This window comes from Anolis carolinensis, chromosome 2, assembly GCF_035594765.1.
Source record: "Anolis carolinensis isolate JA03-04 chromosome 2, rAnoCar3.1.pri, whole genome shotgun sequence".
NCBI lineage: Eukaryota > Metazoa > Chordata > Lepidosauria > Squamata > Dactyloidae > Anolis > Anolis carolinensis.
The window spans coordinates 167084379-167098256 of NC_085842.1; the positions used below are offsets into that span (position 1 = coordinate 167084379).

At 41.3% G+C, this 13878-nt stretch overlaps 1 protein-coding gene across 9 annotated transcripts in view; it reads left to right on the top strand.

Annotated features, from left to right (window-relative positions):
• Window positions 1-13878, top strand: part of ikzf4 (IKAROS family zinc finger 4) — a 73972-nt gene that overhangs the window by 21729 nt on the left and 38365 nt on the right. For 7 of the 9 annotated variants that reach the window (XM_062974031.1, XM_062974038.1, XM_062974033.1 and 4 more), the window contains one exon: window positions 430-484. In XM_062974031.1, the coding sequence (XP_062830101.1) occupies window positions 430-484 (55 nt within the window). The remainder of the gene's footprint in view (window positions 1-429; window positions 485-13878) is intronic. The other 2 variants (XM_062974035.1, XM_062974036.1) reach the window with 1 other exon arrangement.

The window sequence follows — 13878 nt, forward strand, 5'->3', positions numbered from 1 at the left end:
CTTTTTGTGAAAATGTTAGTACAGGTGAAATTATTTAATTTTGAAAGGAAAATTGAGAAAAGAAAAGAGTCTTGTAGTATATTAAATACACCTCTTACAACATGAATGCACACAGATTGTAACCTACTTGACAAATGCATGAAGCACCGTCCAAAATGTCAGGTATATATATTGGGAGCAGGATGGAAAGTAAGATTATAGACAATAGGAATTCAGACAAAATATCCATTGTATTAGTAACTGTATCCATTGTATTAGTAACTGTATTAGTCTTTCAGATGCCATAGACTCATTGAAATAGTTTAGCTTGTTCTGATTCATTGGGACAATATTTCTCCATCATGCTGAGATTGAGGGGGGGAGGTCTGCAAAAAGGCTTTTAGTTTATATTTGTAGTTCTGATAAGCATCTGTCTGTTTTTTTCTTCAGCAGGGTGTCCTAAAGATGGATATAGAGGACTGCAATGGACGCTCTTACATATCTGGTATGTTTTTATTTTTTTCCTTCTCAGATATTGGAAGTTATATTTTAATGTACCAAATTAAATTCTGACTATGTAGCATATTTAGTCATATGAACTTCCGGTTCAGGAAATTCTACAACTAGCCATTCAGTATGATTGAGAGCTTGAAGAGCCACGCCTGTTCTCCGCAAAGAACTTCTTGGTATGGCCTGTCATCTTGGGGAAATAATTTTCTGTTTGTCTCCAGATATGAGAGGTGGAGATATGGAAGAACTTCTTTTCCCCCCATTTATGTCTCCAGCAAGACATGGTTACTCCAAAGACTGATTGTGTTAGAACCATTCTCTGAGAAAATGCAGCAAACCAACCTTGGTTCTTTTTGTGGTCTCATTAATGGGTTTCTTGCACCTGCGCAATGCAATTTGGAACCCTGGAGCAGCACTCTGTCCTCAGCACAGCTAGGATGAATGACTATGTCCTGCTAGGTTGCTACTGAGTAATTGAGGTGCATAGTGTGCTAGGAGGAACAAGTGAGGTTAAAAATATTGGAGGTTAACGTTATTTTCCCACCAAATTTAATGTGTTATTTGTATTAAATAGAGCTGAGATTTAACAAGATAGTAATTCTTAATTCATTGCAATTCATCTTTTTAAATGTGGGAGTGTTGATCTCTAGCAGTGATGAATACTTCTATGTGTTAAAAACAGTTTGGTGGTATTTCAGTCAGTAATAATTTAGAGTAAGTGTTTATGGAAGAGACTGATGGAAAAAATACTTGACTAATACAAGTAGTTTTTCTGAGCACAAACTGTTCTCTAGGCTCTCCTGGTATTGACGTGCTTCATTTTGTCAGGATTCCTCCTCTTAGGGTATTGGAATATTTCTGTTATGGTTTAATATTTTAAATACAATTGGTACAGTCAAACCGTTTTGCTTAAAATAATGGGTATTTTATGACTATAGGAGAGAACTGGGATAGCATCTTTCTCTGATAAATCCACAAACATAATTGGACAGCTCTTATTTAAAATATCTGCTTGGCTGAGTTTTATTCTATCCATGACCACACTTTTTTGGAAGATATACAGGGCTAAGGTTGTGACTGTGAAACCACCCACAGTGCAGTGCATACAGTGAAACCACCTGACACCCATCTGGAGTGCACTAATTGATAGTGTCGCTTTTTATTACTAACAGCATAAACCATAGTTAACTTAAAATAATTTGTCACAAGAGAAAAGTTGTAATATGAGTAGGGACATTTGTCTAAAATCTTGAACCCTGTGTGTTTCTTTTAAAGTAAATCCACCTTCCAGTAAATGTGCCTAGATTTGTAACCAAAAATAAGTAGGAATGTCAAAAATATATTGGTTGAACCTGATTGGAGGGATAAGCAATAAGTAATTTATTTAATTTCCTTGCAAGATAGTGAAATCAAGAGATTGGTTAAAACAGTGGTCTGCAATCCCAACCTTTGGGCCTACAGGTGTTTTGGACTTCAGCTCGCACAGTTCCTAACAGCTGGTAAGATGGCTGAGATTTCTGGAAGTTGAAGTTCAAAACAGCTGGAGGCCCAAAGGTTGGGAACCACTGGTTTAAAAAGATCTTCAAAGAGAGATTCAGCTGGATATGGGCATCCTTTAATTTCTAAAAAAAGGAATGAGAGCCTACATAACTAATGATTAGGAAAATATATTCGTCTTACTATAGTGCCCAATCCTTCATTTTAAGGATTTAAAACCGTAGATACCTGTGGCTCCCCTGCTTAGATTTGGAGCTCCTGCAACAGTGACAGGCCAATTAGAATGGTCCAACTCAGGAGGTGGATAGGTCTGGATCAGTGGTTCTCAACCTGTGGGTCCCCAGATGTTTTGGCCTTCAACTCCCAGAAATCCTAACAGCTGGTAAACTGGCTGGGATTTCTGGGAGGTTTAGGCCAAAACACCTGGGGACCCACAGGTTCAGAACCAATGGTCCAGATGATTTTCTGAGGTTTGGAGGCATTTCCCTGCATCAACATCAGTTGATTTTGTTAAAGCTTGGCTGACTCCTGAAATGGGCAAATGGCAGTGGACGTGGGTCACTCCTGAATGTCTTCACTTGAACAGTTGAGCTACTTCATTGCCCTGGATTTCCAGGGAACTGGCAGCAATGTGGGTAAAGTCACATTGGTAGAAAACAGAGCAAGTCTGAACAGAGACCAGAGTATATTTGAATGCCTAGTGTGTATTTGAATGCCAATGACAATGTGGGCAGTAACATTTTTCTTTGCTCCATTGCATCTTAAAGGAGCTGTCCAGGAAATTTGCTTTGAATGGTTAGGGATCTCTTAAAACCTGGCCCATGAGGTGAGAATTCAGACCACTCAACAGCCTGCTGCAAACAATTCTCCCAATGCTTTGCTGATGAAATTGCTTGGATCCGTTCTGACGTGGATGGTGTAATTGCAAGTCCAGTGAATAGAAATTTGGTCTCTGCTTGCCAACTGTTAATAGATATTTTTCAGTTTGTGCAGCCAAAAGGATATAGACTGGATCCTTGAAGACGTAAAGATGACTACGTATGTGCTAGATACTATCCCTCCTGGATTATTAACAAAAGTGGACAGACAGATTTAGGTAGTGATAAATGCCTCCTTACATCAAGACAGGATCCCATCATGTGTAAAAGAGACAAATTTCTGCTAAAAAAAAGTCTTCCCTGGATCCCTGTGTAAATATCTAGTGAAAACATAAAGAATGTGCAATGTATCTGAGATCTAGGTGTTTTTGGATGAGATGGATTGCCTAAATTTAAATATGGTTTCAGGCCTTGTTTTTGGAAAGAGATAGCATTAGTCAGGTTGGTGGGTGATGTATGCTTGGAACTGGACAGGGGGAGTGTGTTGCTTTGCTTTTGCTGGATCTCTCGTGATCTTTCTATATTATCAGTCATGATGCTGTTCTTAGCTGCCCCTCTAGTATATGGCTTGGAGGCACTGTTTTATAATGGGTCTTTTCCTTTCTCAAGAGCTGGGTTCAGAAGGTGATGTTGGAGGATTCCTGTTCAGTTCTTGTATTTTTAATCACTCAGTGCTACCATGGAACAATCTTTAAATGTTCTACCTATATATTTTGTGAAAGGCTTCCAGTTATTTTGAAAACATTGTATTGTTTTATTTCTAAGAAGACAAGTTCGTTTATCAGATTCTGCAAAGTTTAGCAGTTTGGTCAACCATTCATTTACAGATGGAATAATACTTTATTTTCAATGTCTGGCATAAACTATTTGGGCAGCTTTTATAGCATTTTGAATGAAAACAATATTTTTCTTATTGATGATATATTTCTGGTGAAAACTGTATATTCTGTTATAAAATTCTTTGTATTGTTTATTTAACTGCTGTCCAATATGCATGAACTTTATGATAGGTCCACCGCATGTGCAAAAAAGGTCCTTCTTTTCTCTTACATTTCTAGCATTTATTATCCAGTCTTTTGTTTTATATTCATCTTGGCAAGTGATGTATCACCTGTGAAACATTTTATAAAAGTTTTCTTTCAATTTGTTTGCCTTTGTAAATATATGGCCTTTGTTCCACATTCCTTCCCATGTGTTCATATTTATTTCATGAACTATGTCTTTTGCCCAATTTACCATACAGACTTTTTCTTGTTCTTCACTTGTCTCATATTTCAATAAAATTGATAAATCCCTCTGATATGTTTTTTTTGGCCATAATATTTTTTCCAACTTGGTCTTTTTTTTCTAAAGCCATAAGTGAACCATCCAATATTTAACCCCTCTTGCTTCACATCCCCTCTTGATTTTAGCATAAGTTGATTATTTATGAACTTGAGTATATTCCTGTATCTTACTCACTCCTCTTTGTCTTCTTTCTTAATCACCCAGAAAGCTTCATGTGGTGAAATCCAGAGTGGAGTCTTATGTCCAAATTTCAATTTATGCTTTAACCAAATTCTCAAGTTCTTATGATACTATTTGTGAAGCTCTTGTCTATTTTGGATTTGTCATATCAAATATATGCATGCCATCCAAACGGTAAATCATAACCTTCTATAGTCAACATTCTCTCATCTTATAGCATAATTCAGTCCCTCATCCACAAAATCGTAGATGCCTCAAAATACAGTTTCAGGTCTGGTAGACCGAGTTCATCTCTTCGTTAATCGTCAATAAGAACTTTCCTCTTGATTCTTGGCTTTTTTCTATTCCATACAAAATTTGTGGTATCCCTTCTCCATTGGGTGAATAGGGTTTAATTTAAGGTAATTGGCACAGTTTGAAACAAAAACATCATCTTTGGTAACACGTTCTTTATTGCTGCAATTCTTCCAAGTAAAGATATTTCCTTATTTTCTTCCAAACTTGGACATAATTGTTTTCAAATATTGTTGACACTTTGTCTGTTAGCCAAATTCCCAAATATTTCACTTTTCTGTCTATTTGAAATCCTGAGTCTTCTGTCACTTTCTGTCTGCGTGTTGCGAATTTTTAAGGAGGATCTTGGTTTTTTCTTCGTTGACCGTAAATCCTGATACTGTGCCATAATCTGCTAACAACTAGTTTACCACAACTATAGATTCTGCTATGTTTTCCATCAGCAGCATTAAGTTGTCAGCATATACATATATTTTTGTTCCATTTTCCCAACTTTTAAACCTCTTATATTAGATTCTTCCCATATTTGATTTAATAGTACTTCCAATGCTGTTATGAAGAGAAGTGGTAAGAGAGGACAGCCTTGTCTAACTTCTTTAAAAATCTCAAAATATGTTATTAATTCTCCATTTACTTTTATCCTTCTTACTTGTCATTTATAAATTGGAGTTATCCATCCAATGTAGTTTGCGGCTACTTGCATTTTTTCCAACACTGCCATTAAAAATCCCCAGTTTATATTATCGAATGCATTCTCTGCATCCATGAGTATTCATGCAGCCATTTTTTTTTATTATGTTTCTCCTAATTCTCCAGCGCACTAATTGCTACTCTGATATTATCTTTAATTAGTCTTCCTGGGAGAAATCAATTCTGGTCTTTTTGAATAACTTCCATTAAAACTTTCTTATATCTTTTTGCTAATACAGTTGTGTATATTCTGTAATCTGTATTTAAACATTATATTGGTCTGTAGTTAGCCATATTGGTTTCATTTTTTTCTTCTTTCTGTTTCTCCTTTCCGCCACACTCCAGACAAGTTATTTGGGTTCTAAACCAATGACTGTCATTCATGGACTGGACGAGTGAAGACAAAGTGAAAATTAATTAAGACAAGGCAGAGGTCTTCCTTTTCAAATGAAAGGCAGATTAAGGAATATGGAGTCATGCTGTGATGCATGCAGTTGCACTCTTTGTAAGAAGTTGACAGATTGAGTGTACGGTACACCTTTTTCAATAATTAGCCTGGGTATTCAGGTTTCACTGATGGCTAGGAGCATATTTGTACAATTAAAGCTAGTGTGCCAGCTGTGGCTATTTCCAGAGATGTCAGACTACAGTAATATAGTTTAAATTTCATTTGGATTACTCCTGCTAATCTAACTGGGCAGGTTGCAGGTAGCATGCAACATTCTTGTTACAGCAATTCTGGCTTTCACAAAATTTTCAAATACAATTTAAAGTGTTACAAAATTTTATATAGCTTGGTTTCAGTTTCTAAAGGACTGTATTTTCCCATATAAGACTGTTTGCCCTTTGAGATTTTGGTGAGATGGGAGGGAGTGTCCTCACTGGTTGCCCCTAAGCTCACAACAACAACAACAATTTTATTTCATACCAGCCTCTCATAGCTGATTACAACATAATGAGTGGGCAGACCTGGCGTGCATAACGGAGACCTGGTTGGATGAGGCTGGGGGTGTCAATCTCACCCAGCTTTGTCCACCAGGTTATGCCGTGCAGCATCAACCAAGATCTGGAGGCAGGGGAGGAGGGGTTGCAGTGGTCTATAAGGAGTCCATCCCCCTGACCAGGTGCCCCATCCCGCAGTCTACCTTGTTTGAGTGTGCTCATCTGAGGGTAGGGGGCCGGGACAGTTTAGGGATTCTGTTAGTGTACCGACCACCCCGCTGCACTACAGTCTCCCTGCCTGAGCTAGCAGGGATGGTCTCTGGCCTGGCGTTGGAGACCCAAAGGCTCATTGTGCTGGGGGACTTCAATGTCCATGCCGAGACCACTCCTTCTGGTGCAGCTCAGGACTTCATGGCCGCCATGGCAACCATGGGGCTGTCCCAATTAGTATCTGGCCCTACCCACAGAGCAGGGCACACACTTGACTTGGTTTTCTGCCAGGGAGGGGAGGAAGGTGGCGGTGTGGAGGAGCTCACCATCGCTCCTTTGCCATGGACCGACCATCACCTGATCAGGTTTAGAATCACTGCGCCCCCCAACCTCCGCAGGGGTGGAGGACCCAAAATGGTCCACCCCAGGAGGCTTATGGATCCGGACGGATTCCTGACGGCTCTTGGGGAGTTTCCCGCCACCTTGGCTGGTGATTCTGTCGATGCTCTGGTCACTCTCTGGAACAAGGAGGCGACTAGGGCAATAGACACGATCGCTCCGGAACGTCCCCTCTCGAGTACCCGAGCTAAACCATCTCCTTGGTTCACTGAGGAGCTGGCAGCGATGAAGCAAAAGAAGAGGGAACTAGAGGGCGTGTGGCGTTTGGAGCCGAGCGGGCCAAACCGAACACGGCTGTGTTCCTATCTTAGGGCATACGCTTTCTTTTTTCTTTGCAGCTAATATTGCGTCTGCAAAGAACCGTCCGGCGGAGCTGTTCCGAGTTGTCAGAGGTTTGTTATATCCTGTCCCTCAAGACGGGATCCCTGATAACTCGGCAGCCTGCTGTGAAGCATTTGCTCGGTTCTTTGCGGACAAAGTCGCTTTGATCCGTTCTGGCTTTGACACCATATTAACGGCAGCTTCCGAGGATGTAACATGAGCACCTGCTTGTCCCATTTTGATGGATTCTTTTCAATTGGTTGAGCTCGAGGATGTGGACAAGGTGCTTGGAGAGGTGAGGGCTACCACATGCATCCTAGACCCCTGCCCATCCTGGCTGGTGAGAGTAGCCAGAGGGGGGTTGGCCGAGTGGGTGAAGGTGGTGGTGAATGCCTCCCTTCGGGAAGGCATTTTTCCAGCGAGCCTCTGGCTGTGATCAAACCGCTGTTGAAGAAGCCATCACTGGACCCCACTCAATTGGAGAACTTTCGGCCTATTTCCAATCTCCCCTTTTTGGGCAAGGTCGTGGAACGTGTGGTGGCCGCACAACTCCAGGCATTCTTGGTTGACACTGATTTTCTAGATCCGGCGCAGTCTGGTTTCAGGCCGGGGCATGGTACCGAGACAGCCTTGGTCGCCTTAGTCGATGATCTACGCCGGGAACTGGACAGGGGGAGTGTGTCCCTGCTGGTTCTGCTGGATCTCTCAGCGGCCTTCGATACCGTCGATCACGGTATCCTTCTGGGGCGCCTTGCCGGGATGGGTCTCGGAGGTACTGTTTTGCAGTGGCTCCGGTCCTTCCTGGAGGGTTGTTCCCAGATGGTGTTATTGGGGGATACCTGCTCGACCCCACAACCATTGTCTTGTGGGGTCCCGCAGGGGTCAGTACTGTCCCCCATGTTGTTTAACATCTACATGAAGCCGCTGGGAAAGATCATCCGGAGTTTCGGGGTTCGGTGTCATCTGTATGCAGATGATGTCCAGCTCTGTCACTCCTTCCCACCTGTCACTAAGGAGGCTGTTCAGGTCCTGAACCGGTGTCTGGCCGCTGTGTCGGACTGGATGAGGGCCAACAAATTGAAATTGAATCCAGACAAGACAGAGGTCCTCCTGGTCAGTCGTAAGGCTGAACAGGGAATAGGGTTACAGCCTGTGTTGGACGGGGTCGCACTCCCCCTGAAGACGCAGGTTCGCAGTCTGGGTGTGATCCTGGACTCATCGCTGAGCCTGGAGCCCCAGGTCTCGGCGGTGGCCAGGGGAGCATTCGCGCAACTCAGACTTGTGCGCCAGCTGCGCCCGTTCCTTGGGAGGTCTGACTTGGCCACGGTGGTCCACGCTCTGGTTACAGCTCGTTTGGATTACTGCAACGCTCTCTACGTGGGGTTGCCTTTGAAGACGGCCCGGAAGCTCCAACTAGTACAACGGGCGGCAGCCAGGCTTATAACTGGGGCGGCATACAGGGAGCATACCACCCCCCTGCTAGGCCAGCTCCACTGGCTGCCGATATGCTACCGAGCCCAATTCAAAGTGCTGGTCTTGACCTATAAAGCCCTAAACGGTTCTGGCCCAATTTACTTATCCGAACATATCTCCTCATATGAGCCAGCTAGATCCCTAAGATCATCTGGAGAGGCCCTGCTCTCGGTCCCACCTGCCTCGCAGGCGCGGCTGGTGGGAACGAGGGACAGAGCCTTCTCGGTGGTGGCTCCCCGGCTGTGGAACACCCTCCCCACAAATATCCGACAAGCCCCAACTCTTCTGGGTTTCAGAAAGGCTGTGAAAACATGGCTGTGTGCACAAGCTTTTAACGAGTAATATGATAACGTCGACATGGTCCGATTGAAGGCTGAAGCATGAGGTTTTTAGACAAATGGATCTAATTTACTTATGTTTTAATTTTTATAATGTATTTTAATGATGTATTTTTAAAGTTTTAATTGATTATATGTACTGTTTTTTGTTTTATTATTATGTTCTTGGCATTAAATGTTACCAACTGTGTAAGCCGCCCTGAGTCCCCCCGGGTGAGAAGGGCGGGGTATAAATTCTGGAAATAATAATAATAAACACATAATCATCATAAACATTATATAAAACACACATATTAAATGTAATTTTACAAAATACATATATTAAAATACATAGAACAAAATTAAAATATAGTAAACACAAGACATGACTACTGGAAGAGATAGGTCTTCAGATGTTTTTTTTATATTCCAACAGCTCACTTAGCTGTCAGATCCCTTCCAGCAGGTCATTTCACAGCCTTCTTCGGTGGCTGATGAAAAGATCCTCTGGATGATGACTACCAATTGCGTTCTGTCAAGGTGGAGTAAACATCTGCCAGTGTCCTAACAGGTGGGTTGTGTGGGAGAAGGTGATCCTCTAGGGAACCTGGATGCAAACCTTGTAGGGCTTTAAAACCAACACTTTGCACTTGACCGTAGCAACAAATTAGCAACAAATTAGCAACAAATGCTATGGTCAGTGAAGGACAAGAGGGATCCTCTCACCTCTGCAGGAGTCTACCGTACACCATGCAGCTGTGGTCAAGTCTACATAGGGACCACCAAATGCAGTGCCCAAACATGTGTCAAAGAACATGAGAGGCACTGCAGACTAACTCAACCAGAGAAATCAGCCATAGCAGAGCACCTGATGAACCAACCTGGACACAGTATATTATTTGAGAACACAGAAATGCTTGACCAGTCCAACAACTATCATGTCAGACTACACAGAGAAGCCATTGAAATTCAAAAGCATGTGGACAACTTCAACAGAAAGGAGGAAACCATGAAAGTGAACAAAATCTGGCTATCAGTATTAAAAAACTCAAAAATCAGAACAGTAAATAAGAAGCAACACTCTGAGACATGGGAACAAGGGGCAGCTAACAAAGGATGCCCCCAGGCAGAAAGTAGCCAGTAGATGAAGCTATTCAATGCAAATTAGGGTGATTAACTGCAACATTCACGCTGGCCTCCAACTGACAAAAGTTCTTCCCTCACCCTGGACTTCCCAGAGATATATATAAACCTTCCTTGCTGAGTTTCTCCATACCTCACAGCCTCTGAGGATGCCTGCCATAGATGTGGGCGAAATGTCAGGAGAGAATACTTCTAGAACATGGCCATACAGCCCGGAAAACATACAACAACACTTTGCACTTTGTCCTGAAATTAATTAGCTGTCAGTAGAGTGACGTTATTATAGGTGTAATATGCTCACTCCTCAATGTTCCTGTAACCAAGCTGGCTGCCATGTTTTGAACCAACTGGAGTTTCCAAACTTGGTACAAAGGTAGCCCAATGTAAAGCTTTTTGTAAAAGTCCAACCTTGTGGTTACCAGCACATGCACTACTATCTTTAGATCCTCAATTTCTAAAAAGGGGTACAGCTGGCATAAACAGTCTTTCAGGGGAAATGTAAACCCCTGTATCAAACTGGTTGACGTACCTCCATCCCTAGGTTAGGACCCTTGATGGCAGTCATCTCTATCCTGTCTGTATTTAGTTACAGTTGATTTTCTCTGCATTCAGCCCATTGCCTCCTCCACGTGTTCATTCAGAAGGAGACACACTATCCTTAGCTGAAGCTGTTTTTGAAGGCATAGGGAAATATATTTGGGTGTCATCAACATACTGATAGCACCTCACTCCATGTCTCTGGATGATCTCTCCTAGCGGTATCATGTAAGTATTAAAAAGCATTGTAGATAGAATGGCACCTTGTGGGATGCCATATAACAACTCCTTTTTTGAAGAGCAGCTATCCCCAAGCATCACCATTTGGAACTTGCCTGAGTGCTACAACCGGAACCACACAGTGCCTCTGATTCCCAAATGCACTTTCAGCACAAATAAGGACACACTTCTCTTGTCAGTGTTAAGGTGGAGATCATCCACTAAGGCTTTTAACACAATTGGGCTTTTAACAGCATGCTGTTCTGCAAATTTTAGTATTTTTAATTCATATATATTAAATCATTTAATTGTATAGATAGTTTGTGTGTTTTTTCTTACGTTTTTATTTCTTTTATGTTTTAAACTCAAGATGCCTTGAGTTACAGTTCAGAGGAAAAGGCAAGATATGAATTAACAACAAATACTACTGCCATCACCAAACATGGAATATGAGAAATCCGTGATTTAGAAACCATAGGTATTAATGATCAGTTGTCCAAAATTAATCCTCTGCTGAATCAAATGCATAACTGTTTGTGGCTACTTTGCAAACTCTGGTCAAACATTCATGCCTTAATGCTGGTAAATCATCCAGACCAATGAAGGACAAATGTATAATACTCCCTATGAGGGCAGATTTTGATAAAGAGACCTGTTGGGGATTAGATTATGGGAACAAGATGTAAACTACTAATTGTCTTAGACAAATCAAGGTTTATCCATTGATTGTTTCAACCTTAAAAATCTGTGGCGATGACTTACGTTATTAAATAAAGCTGAAAGAAATTCTACTGACAAATATTTGGTAGATGTTTGCTTGATGTATAAGGATCTAGAAATCCTGTGTATGTTTACAACATGGAATTACAAGGCTTCTTGTTCCAACAATTATTGTTTATCCCAAATACTGTTGAGAGGTCGATAAAGTCACCATTACCTGTCTCATCCCTTAGAGTGTGGCTTTCTGGTGGAATTTAACATTTTCCAAAAATGCATCTCAATATGCTGGAGATGATGTGTGTCTTCCTCTTCCACTGCTCATTTGTAACAACACTTTCTATGTGGATTAAGATGTATTCGTTGACAAAGTCAGTAGAGCCATTCTAGAAAGCAAGAGCACAAAATTGTTTTCTGAGTTGTTACTTAATGAAAAAACACTAAAGAGTTCCAAGGAATTGATCCTGTCCAGAAAAATTAAAGTGGCTGCTCTAGTCCAGGTATCCTCAAACTGCAGCCCACCAGTTGTTTGAGCCTCCAACTCCCAGAATTCCTTACCATTGAACAAGCTGACTAGGGCTTCTTTGAGTTGGAGGCCAAACAACTGGAGGGCCGCAGTTTGAGAATACCTGGTCTAGTTCAAATGCTTAGTGAACTTTATAGACCAGAAGAGGGTTGATTATGGTACGGTTACCACAAGAACAGTCAGGTTTAGGTGTTTTGTTGAACTAAAGCCCTTCAGGCTGAATCTGAAAAGCATAAAAAAGATGTTCCCCAAGCAAAAGTCTGCAGAATTATCAAGTTATCAGGAAGAGGAGTACTCTTTAAATTGTTCTCTGAAAGATTTATTACTGTTAGACTGTTAAGTGAAACATAAGAAGCAAGACCCAGACCCTGCCCTGAGGCAAAAGGAAAGGACAAGATTGGTGACAACAGTAAAGTCTCACCAAGAGCAGCAAAAAGTTTCAGATTCTGTTCCTCCTTTTTTTGGATTGGATAATGAAACTAGGAATGTTCGTTGGTTTGTTCAGTTTGTGTAATCATCTCCATTTTCTTCAGTGTGCAGTCTCATCGTATGTGCTGATGAAATGAAGTTGGATATGGCTTCTAGTTTATTAACTTCATTTCTAACCTTTTTCCTTCTCTTTCTCCTGTTTTTTCCCCTCTCCTCCCCCTTTAAACTTTAAACAAGCTTATATTGTACTGTGTATTTTTCTTGCCATTATATATTCTCACTGTAGAAAGTATTGTGCATCTTTTTTGTGTAAACCAGTTGATAAAAAAGAAGTAAAACTCCAGAGCAAGAACTGGCATTATGACGGCTGCAGTTGCCATAATTGGAGTTAAATGTTAGCAGTCTCCCTTCACTAGCACAATACAGGTGAGAAACATGTTTCCCTCTAGATGATGTTGGATTGGAGTTTCCATCAACCTTGGACACCACAGAAAGTGCTTTGAAATGATGGAAGTTGCTTTTCCACAACATCTGGAGGACTACATGTTCTAACAACCAATAAAAAGTGGGGATACACAACAGTCCTGAAATTTGATTTCACAGGAATTCCACTGAAGCTCATTTTCGTACCAGGAGACATGGAAGTAAAACAGTCTGTCCGCATTGGCTGTGCCCAGTGTGAGTACGTAGAGTAGTATGTGGCAGCAGAATGCGTAGACCACATTACCTTTCATGTCTTGTTTGTGTAAATCAGTGGTTCTCAACCTGTGGGTCCCCAAGTGTTTTGGCCCACAACTCCCAGAAATCCCAGCCATTTTACCAGCTGTTAGGATTTCTGGGAGCTGAAGGCCATAACATCTGGGGACCCACAGGTTGAGAACCACTGGTGTAAATTATACTAGGCAAAAGCTGCGAGGGTTCATTTTGCTGTGTAGACCTGACAGATCAGAAGTGCATGAGGTTAGCACAGTGTGGTGTAAGTACTTGTAACAAACAGGATTACAAAGAATGTATAGTTTTCAAAAATACAATGTTGGCATCACTACAATTCATGTTTTTTTTTAAATTCTGTCTGGTCCTAGTAGTTCAAACTTAGCATCTGGCTCACAAGAAGATTGACATTTTTGTTGGGTTTTTGCTATCCTAAACTTGAGAATTTTCTGTTTCAGTTTAATATAGATTAATTCAACTGATCAAGTTGTATCTACTTAAAATTATTCCTCCATTTAATTAGGTTGTAGTTCTTTAATATATTATTCCTAACACAATCACTGATGTGAAAAACTTCAAATAGTAGGTACCATTTTGTTTCCTTTTACTCACATGGAGG